The following is a 10,079-nucleotide window of genomic DNA, read 5'->3' as shown; positions in this document are numbered from 1 at the left end:
GCCCCAGGAGCGCAGTTAGGAGCTGAAAGTCGCCTGGGTTTCGTGCAGAAGGCCGGAGCAAGGGCGTAGAGAAGTGGGGTGCAGGTGAGGGGGTCTGCAGTCCGTCCGGGGTCGGGCGCGCGCGGGTCCGGCGGACTGTAGTCGGAGCGCGCAGCCCGCCCGGGCGAGTTACGCTGCAGGCTGAGTATTGAACACTAAGTAATGGCTATGCAGATGCAGCTTGAAGCAAATGCAGATACTTCAGTGGAAGAAGAGAGCTTTGGCCCACAACCTATTTCTCGATTAGAGCAATGTGGCATACATGCCAATGATGTGAAGAAATTGGAAGAAGCTGGATTCCATACTGTGGAGGCTGTTGCCTATGCACCAAAGAAGGAGCTAATAAATATTAAGGGGATTAGTGAAGCCAAAGCTGATAAAATTCTGACTGAGGCAGCTAAATTAGTTCCAATGGGTTTCACCACTGCAACTGAGTTCCACCAAAGGCGGTCTGAGATCATACAGATTACTACCGGCTCCAAAGAGCTTGACAAACTACTTCAAGGAGGAATTGAGACTGGATCCATCACAGAGATGTTTGGAGAATTCCGAACTGGGAAGACCCAGATCTGTCATACGTTGGCTGTAACATGCCAGCTTCCCATTGACCGAGGTGGAGGTGAAGGAAAGGCCATGTACATTGACACCGAGGGTACCTTTAGGCCAGAACGGCTGCTAGCAGTGGCTGAGAGATATGGCCTCTCTGGCAGTGACGTCCTGGATAATGTAGCATATGCTCGAGGGTTCAACACAGACCATCAGACCCAGCTCCTTTATCAAGCGTCAGCCATGATGGTAGAGTCCAGGTATGCACTGCTAATTGTAGACAGTGCCACCGCCCTCTACAGAACAGACTATTCGGGTCGAGGTGAGCTTTCCGCCAGGCAGATGCACTTGGCCAGGTTTCTGCGGATGCTTCTGCGACTTGCTGATGAGTTTGGTGTAGCAGTGGTAATCACCAACCAGGTGGTAGCCCAAGTGGATGGAGCAGCCATGTTTGCTGCAGATCCTAAAAAACCTATTGGAGGAAATATCATTGCTCATGCCTCAACAACAAGACTGTACCTGAGAAAAGGAAGAGGGGAAACCAGAATCTGCAAAATCTATGACTCTCCTTGTCTTCCTGAAGCTGAAGCTATGTTTGCCATCAATGCGGATGGAGTAGGAGATGCCAAGGACTGAATCGTTGGGTTTTTTCCTGTGATAAACCTTAAGTGCTGCAGCCTAATGGAGAGGACTGCTCCCTGAGGTTCTTCACAGGCCTCTTCCTGTTGTGACTGCCAGGAAAAGGCTTCCAGGAAAACAGCTATTATATCGGCTTTTCTTACGGTGTAAACACGAGACAGGTCAGTAGTCACAAGCTGATCTGAAATGTTTATTCCTTCTAGTATATTAATCTCTATGTGAATTCTTTGGTTTGGGGGTGTAGGTATGAAGTACCTTTGACATCATAGTGCCTTGGGGTTGACTCAGGACTAACGGCTATTGGCCAATCTTATGTCTCTAAGAGAACTAAAACTGGAGAGACCTGGCTTCTCTCACTGTCTGAATAATGTTGGGGAAAAATATGCCTGAGCTATGTGGCAAAGGGAGTGGGTCTCCTCACAGGTTTTTTTTTTTCTCTGCCAGTAAAACTCTTAAATCAGAAGCAGGTAAAGTTTGTGTGTCTGAATTAGCTTATATAAGAATGTTTTTTTAGATAAGGGTTATTGAATAGGCCTGCTGGGCTACCAGCCCTTCACCATCTACTCTTTTTTAATGCTAAGAGCAATTCAAGATAGTTCCGGAATCTTAAACATTTCGGAAGCTCTTCAAGTAAGTAGATTCAATGTGGGACTGCTAATAAAGTAGTTATTTGTAGTGAATGTGCTGCTTGTAGGAGTTATTCTGGTACAAGCTGAATATTTCAGGATAGGGCCTTCATAATATAGTTTTGGCTCTTGGTAGGGTGATCAGTTTCTATTGCTTTAAAATTGAAAATTTAAAAGGGAAGTCCCACATTCAGATGATTCATTTTATACTCCTTTAACCTTTAACCTAATAGAAGATCTCACAAGATGGCTACACCATGGCTTTCCTGTGGCCTTTGTTTTTATTCTTTAAGTTTTGTATTGTATAGGGCTGGTTCTTGCCCAGATTATTCTACTTCAGGGGTTTGAGATACTCCTTCCCCTTCAAACTTCTACCCAGGATGGGTTCTAACCAACTCTTCCAATTTCAAAGGGCTTCTCGGCTAGTATTAGGAGAGGCAGTGCAAATCTCTGCTGTTGCCAGTGTTGATCCTACTATATGTAGGGAGATAGGAAGATACAATTTAATGCAACTTTGTTTTAAAAACAGTTCTGTTCCGTGACTTTATAGAACAGAGTACCTCCTAGGCTTCTTTTGTTTCTACATTACAGAACAAACCTGGGATGAAATAATAAAGCCACAGTAACAGAAAAAAAAAAAAAAAAAAAATAAAAACCTAACCAGGGCTTCCCTGGTGGTGCAGTGGTTAAGAATCCGCCTGCCAATGCAAGGGACATGGGTTCGAGCCCTGGTCCGGGAAGATCCCACATGCGGCAGAGCAACTAAGCCCGCGAGCCACAACTACTGAGCCTGCGCTCTAGAGCCCGTGCTCCGCAACAAGAGAAGCCACAGCGGTGAAAAGCCCGCGCACCGCAATGAAGAGCAGCCCTGACTCACCACAACTAGAGAAAGCCCGCGCACAGCAACGAAGACCCAATGCAGCCAAAAATAAAATAAATAAAATAAATTTAAAAACCTAACCATATTCTAGAGAGTTGAAGGAGGGGTTGTTATGCATTTGGTGATGCATCAGCGTTGGGATTTTCATTGTCTGTTCACTTTCTGGTATGGAGAGAGTTTATCTGGCTTTGATATTAGGCAGTGTCTTGCTGAACATTGCCTGTTCTTACAAATAGCGCACAATGCCAGTTTTTCACACACTGGATGCTAGGGTTTTTCATTTCATATAGCAGAAGGGGATACAAAGAAAACATTATATAGTGCCTTTATGCTGAAGCACCAAAATGTACTTTAAGAACCATGGAGGAGGGAAATGGGAAGAGGGAGGGGCAGAAGAGATGATTCCCAGTTTTAGTAAATAAACCAAATCCTAGAATTAAAAAGAAAATACTCAAATTGGAAGCTAAATATGTCTGACAATTTTAAACCTAGGATAATGGCAACTTATAAAATTGAGGCTTAAGACAAAACCAACATTCCCAGATCCCTCAACCTATACTTTAAAGGGCATCTATTCAGGTGGTTTCTAATAATACTGGTGTTGAGATAAACAGGGAGGTGTGAGTGGGTGTAGGGCAGCCTCAGGGTAATGCACGGTCCCACCAATTTACTCACCCTGAAAGTAATTTTTAAAATCAATTCAATATTTCCTGGATAGGTTGACGTCACCCTGCTCATATCAGAGTGAAGAACTGAAGCGCTGGCTTTATGCTCATTAAAATTCTGTATACCACACTATGCGGGAGCCGGTGGCCTATTTTCTGGACAACCATAAAACAAAGTAATAAGTGTTCTTGTCTCTGGGGTCAAGGTGGGGAGAGCAGAGGGGAGTCGTGTGGGATGAGGGGAAAGGGAGAAGGGAAGCATGTAATCTGTTAATGTTTACCAAATTCTAGCAATAAAATTAAGTGTCAGCCATATACAGTTAATAAAGCATCCAAAACACAGAAATGAATTCAAGAGTACTCCAAGAAATCGAATCTGAGGGAAGCCAGCCAGGAAGGTTGTGGCAGACAATTTAATCTTGGGAAAATGACTTTACACCAAGGAAATTGAAAACACCATTCTCAGTTCTTCTTTTGTGATTTTCATTAAGTAGTTTTTCTTCTCACAGCCCATTCATGAAGGAAAATGTCTGTCACCCATTCTGGTACTATTTGCATAAACTTAGAACCTAGTTCTTCCAGATACATGTTTTATATATGTATGTATATACGTATATACTGTGTGTATGCATACATACACTTTTATATACACAAATATATGCATAAATTTATATCTAACAGGATCCCCGGGTCACGGCTGCCATGGTAGAGGGACATTCTGAGGTATGGCTTTGCCGTGACCCTGGGTCTGAGGGTTGCCTTTGCTCTGAAGGAGCAGGGTGGCTTACTAGAGCATTAGAGTTTTACAGACCTGAGGGAGAAAAGTTGCTATCTTTTCCCAATGTTAAGATGCAGCTTTTGTACAATTGTGTCATTCAGCTAGGCCTGCAGAAACCTCGTCCTCCAGTGAAGGGAGCAAACTTTGCAAAAGGGAAGCTCCCCCATGGACAGACAGATAGATGCTACTCTCAGAGAAATTCACGCCCTGTGCTTTCTTCAGTCCCACATGATGGGTAAAAGAAGCTGCCCACTGACTAAGAAAAAATGGCCTCAAATTCAGAACAGGAGTGTCATTCTGTTTTTGACCATTCCATATCAAGTATTCTTTCAACAGGCAAACCCAACTCTAAATATTATTAAAAACTCTAATGAGGTTCCTGGCGTTTCTTCTTCTTTCAGCCACTCTTCACATGCACACACACACAAGGCCAGTGGGACCACGCATGTGGTAAAAAGCAAGATTTTTATTCTAAAAAAGGGCAGGCTGACCTTTCAGAGTTCACCCCAACATAAATGTGCAGGCTCTCATCTCTCTAGAACAGGACTCAGTGTTCAAAGGCAGTGAAAAATTGCCTAAAGACCCAGCTTCCTTGTCCTGCTGGGTCAAGGAGAAAGGAAGATGGGAGAGTTCTTCCAGGAGGGGTTGGCACTGTGCTCACTTGGCACGGAAAGGAACCAGCCACCTCTCTGCTCATGTCCTCTCTTTTCAGAGACAACCTGGTCTCAGTTCTCTGCTGGAGGCTGTGGCCTGGCTCAGAGCAGCCAGGAGGAGGGCACCTCCTGTGCTGTTGGAGTGTTTGGGGAGGGGAAGTGCACCATGAGAATTCATGCCAAGAGTCACGTGAAGGGGACACCCCCAGTCCTTTGTCTTCCTGGCCCAGCTCATATCTCCCTTTGAAATGGCATGAGGGCCACAGCCCAGTGGGTCGGGCACAGCATAGTTCCCTAGGACCCAGGGAACAAAGGAGGCTCTCTCTCACACCAACTGGGATCAAATCGCAGCGCTGCCACTTTCCCAGCTCTGTGACCTGGGGCAAGTCACTGAACCTCCTGTGCTTCAAGTGCCTCCTCTACAAATTGCGTCAGTAACCATCCCTCCCTCATCAGATAGCTAGAAAGATTGGATGAGGCAAATTTTGAAGGGCTGAGGAAAAGTGTCTAGAACATCACAAACGTGTATAAGTGTTAGGGATGATTATCAGACATCTATCCCACCTGACTTCCCATTAACCTGCTCTTGGACGTGGAGGGAAGAGCAAAAGAGAACCTGGCTACCGCACTCATGATCCTACCCTTGGGCCCTGGCAGTTGCAGACCAGGTGGGGCTGGCACTGCCTTCAGATCTCCTGCCCCACCTGCCCCTGGGTTTGTTTCTCTGGAGTGAGCGAAAGCAGAGTTGTTGGCTGCCTCTGCTGAAAGGCACAGACATCCTCATTACCCTGAAATAACCTAATGAACGGAGTCTATAATAGAAGGCACTGGCGCTAAGGAAGAACCTGGTCCACTTACTGAATACGTGAGTTGAAATTCTGGAAACACTGTTTTGAATGGGCTTTATTATTAACAACATGAGGGAGAAAATGCAACCACTGAGACTTCATTCTTCATCATGGACCCCTACTGCCCATAAATAAAGTGCCCACTCCCCAGGGAAATATGTCTGCAACCCGCTTGCCAGGCACCAGGACTGCAGGAGAACTGACCAGGGCACCAGAGATGTCTGGATCTGAAACTGAAACTGCAATGAAACAGATGTTCCTATAATTCAGACTAAAGAGTCAAGTCTAGAGAAGAATGTATGAAGGCTGTTTCTCTACCCTAAGCATATATTTCCCAAACCAAAAATCAAAACCTTGTATATCACAGAAGATTTTTGTATGGCTTCTGGGACTGCCCTTAGTCAATCTTTAAGATAACAGGTTGAATGCCAAAATATCGACCTTTGGGGACTATAAGGGAAAACAGGACAGAATATTAGGCTAACCTGAAAAATTCAGGCACTCTACCATACACATTCATTTGGCAGGAAATAGGAAAATATTTTTAAAGTGGAAACCCATATTTATCATTTATAAGGGCGATCCTTTTGTGCTTATCTAGATCTGAGTAGCAAAGAGGAATTAGAGCCTGACCCTGAGCTTCCACGGTGACTCCCAGGGCAACAGTGGACATGGGTAGAATTGTCAAAGGAAGTCACAACTCAAAAGGGACAACAGTCTACATACCTGTTCTCCTTCTTATCCCAGGTCACCCAGAAGGACAGAGCATTCCTTGAGCACCTGTGCTCTATTCAGTGTGCTCCTCAGTTAGAAACAAGGATGATATTCCCCTCACACCAACAGAGCTTTGCCTGAAAAGTCTCTATAGCATAATAGTAGGTGGCCTTGGAGTCAGACTGTCCAGATTGGAACCTTGTAAACTGGGTAACCTCTCTGAGCCTCAGTTTCTGCATCTGTAAAATGGAAATAATAACCAGCACTTCACTCACTGGAATAACTGTGGTGACATAAGCAAACAGCTTGTCTCATTCTTTTTTTTTTTTTTTTTTTTTCGGTACGCGGGCCTCTCACTGCTGTGGCCTCTCCCGCTGCAGAGCACAGGCTCCGGACGGACGCGCAGGCTCAGCGGCCATGGCCCACGGGCCCAGCTGCTCCGTGGCACGCGGGATCCTCCCGGACCAGGGCACGAACCCGTGTTCCCTGCATCGACAGGCGGACTCCCAACCACTGCGCCACCAGGGAAGACCTTTTTTTTTTTTTTTGGGGTACGCGGGGCCTCTCACTGTTGTGGCCTCTCCCGCTGTGGAGCACAGGCTCCGGACGCGCAGGCTCAGTGGCCATGGCTCACGGGCCCAGCCGCTCTGCGGCATGTGGGATCTTCCCGAACCGGGGCACGAACCCGTGTCCCCTGCATCGGCAGGCGGACTCTCAACCACTGCGCCACCAGGGAAGCCCCTGTCTCATTCTTGACTAAGAATTCAATGACTGTTAACTGTTGTTGCTGGAAAAGAAAAACAAGATGTGGTGGTACGCATCATCATATCAGCATCACCTATGTGCAATTAACAGTCTTCTAGTCCCCTCCTGGAAACTCCTAGAAGCATAAATCCTAAAATTAAATAGCTTTCATATCTTGAAATAGAAAATATAGAAATACAATTTTTTAAATAAATTAAAACAGGCTGGTGTTCAATGAGACAGAAAACCAGAGAGAGGATGGTGTGGCCATTCCTCCCCTGATCTGGGCCAGTCCATTAACATATGAAAACCACACCCCACATGGAGTCTGAACTCACAGTCCCTAAAACTGTGCCAATTTCAATTGCTTGTTTTTTGACTAACAAACAAAGTAAACTAAAACATAGGACAATACCATGCATGTATCCAGGGCACTATTTTTACCTGTTGGATTTGTCATACTAATTTTAAACTGAATTTCAAATTTAAGGTATATGCTTTAATTGTAAAATTGTGGTTATTAGTTTTGAACTCTGCTTTCTCATTTTTTTCTTTTTTGCCCTTTTTCTACATGGATTTGGAGTTTTTTTAATTTTTAAAATAGGGGACATGAACAAGATAGACTCTAAATTCATGTCTTTTTTAACCTTGTATTAGTCTATTAATTCCTTAAATATCAAACTCCATGTTAAATTTTTAGCAATTAATGAAAATAGTTTTTGAGAAGAAGTTGAGAGGAGCTATGTCTCTATAGCCAAGAGTTGTTTATTTCAACTGCAGGCAGAGCCTTTTCATAATTTTGTGAAAAAGCCACAAAATAAGAAACAGTCTCTAATCTCTGTGTCATTTGCAAATAAGGGACAATCATGATTGAAAAGAAGCCAATGAGGGCAGCAGGGAGATTCCAGAAAGCACAAGACATTGGGCAGAATCCTGGAAGCAGATGGCGTGTGGTGCAGCTGAGGGTTAGGAAACAGTGAGGTGAAACTGTTTTCAAATATTGAAAGCCTCCACCGTGCTCTACCCCCATTCAGAGTCGAGGTATTTTCTAATCTTCACATACTGCATCCTGTCAGAAACGGTGGTAGCTTTCCATCTTCCGCAGCCCAGCTTTTTCTCACCTCCTTTCACACATCCTGTGCTTTTCATACATATCACATTCAGATAACCACGTGCACCATCCACCACTACACAGGGCAGTGTAGGAAAATCAATCTAATTAATGATTACCATTTACAATTCTACAGAAACTGCTTCTCTGCACAGTCAATAAGCAGCCTGACCGGTTTCTCTCTGTGCAACAGGTTTCATTATCCCTAAGGTTGTACCTTAAAAAAAAAAAAAAAAAAGAATTCTGATATATTCCACTCAAACATTTGGCAGATCCCTTTAACTTAAAAATGAAAGGAAAAAATATTCACTTAAGAAAGCACTGTATTCATATGAATATTTGGAGATTCTTAGCTATGCTATATATGGGGTAACTGTCTTGAAACTGAAAATAAAGATTTAAATCTGTTTGCAAAGACTTATCAGGAGACTACAATTTAAGCTATTTCATCAACCACTACAGAGGGCATGATAGACTGTTCCTGTTCTTCAAAGAATTTACAATCTAGTTAGTTGGAGAAGAAAATTAAAATTGAAATAATATTTTTAACTGTTTAAAATATGATTGTTTAAAAAATGTAACACTGTAAAACTACACAAGGACAATGTAACATGTTTACTTAATAGATGATACACAGTGATGAATTCAGAGGAGGCAATACCTCTGTGCCGTGTGATGGGCTGCTAAGTCTTCACAGCAGGGGTGGTATTTGCTCTGGGCTTGATCAGGCATGAATGGTGGACTTTGGACTGGTTGGGAGGAGGAGGCTAGGTTCCCAAGGGAAGCAAGAGTAGGGAAAACATGGGGGAAATAACAGAGGCAGATACTTGCAGGGCATGTTCAGAAACCACAGCTGGCTGGAGTTGAAGCTTCATGTAGAAGAGCACGATTTGATGATGAAAAGAGAGTGTCTTCATTAAGACAATCTAAAGGGATCCAAGTTCATCATATTTCTCTAATTACATTTTCTCAGCCAATAAAAAAATATTTGTTAAGCTCCTATTATATACAAGGCACTGCTGGGGATGGAGGAAGGCAGGGGAACAAAAAGGAAAGATCTAATTCAAGCTCAGGAGCTATTCATAAAAACAGGAAATGTTAACAATGCAAAATATACTAAACAAAACCAAAAACAAAGAAAGGTGAATTTGCAAATAATTACTCCATCGGTAGAGGAAACCAATTATTTTGTCTGCTAAATACCTTTTCCTTTCTTCTGAGAATAAAAGAGCCTCTCTTTACTTCTGAGTATTGTTCTCCCAGCCCCCCAACTAGTCCTGTTGTATCCACAGGAGCTACCATTGCTTCCACAACCCTGCTCCCCTGGCCATAACTGATTGTAAGGAATGAGTCTTAGCAGTATGTAATTCCCTGGTTCCAGTTTCTTCCAGGAAACAATTACATCCTTGCTTTGTTTTTCAATCTTTTTATCAATAATATGGGCATTCTGCTAATAAAATTCCCCCTTTGATAAAGCTAATTCAAATTGGATGCCTGTCACTTGCAATTCAAAGAGGTCTTATTAAAATTCTAAGTGATTAAAATCTGTTTTGTCTTATAATTGTTTGCATTTAAACTTCTAGGTTTGCATTCTTTCCTTCAAACTTCTGGATGTTTCTCACTCATCTTTGTGTCACCTTAAAGTGCCAGGTCTGTCTGTGATTTGTACTAAGCAGACATAATTAGGTGCAAAATACTAACTTCAGTAACAGATACTCCCAACTCTTAGATGCTTGACACCTTACAAGTTTATTTCTCAATCCCATAATTGGGTGTTCCTCAAGGAGAGGTGGTTATCCTCTAGGTGGCATTTCTGGAACTGGTTCCTCTCATCTT

The 10,079-nt window shown here is 43.4% G+C and overlaps 1 protein-coding gene across 2 annotated transcripts; it reads left to right on the top strand.

The window, feature by feature from the left end:
* Positions 1-201: 201 nt before the first annotated feature.
* On the top strand, positions 202-2,340 carry LOC309822828 (DNA repair protein RAD51 homolog 1; the record flags this gene model as incomplete). Of its 2 annotated transcripts, XM_082654868.1 has the most annotated exons (2): positions 202-975; positions 1,098-1,148. In XM_082654868.1, the coding sequence occupies 2 exons, from the start codon at positions 202-204 to the stop codon at positions 1,146-1,148; spliced, it is 825 nt and encodes a 274-aa protein (XP_082510994.1). The 2 variants fall into 2 exon arrangements, with proteins under 2 accessions (XP_082510994.1, XP_082510993.1); XM_082654867.1 differs by having other exon boundaries at positions 202-2,340.
* Between the last annotated feature and the right edge of the window lie 7,739 nt (positions 2,341-10,079).

The sequence above is a fragment of the Grampus griseus genome (assembly GCF_964374135.1).
Source record: "Grampus griseus genome assembly, chromosome: 5".
NCBI lineage: Eukaryota > Metazoa > Chordata > Mammalia > Artiodactyla > Delphinidae > Grampus > Grampus griseus.
The sequence above is the reverse complement of the archived record's forward strand: the minus strand, read 5'-3'. Positions and strand labels throughout refer to the sequence as shown.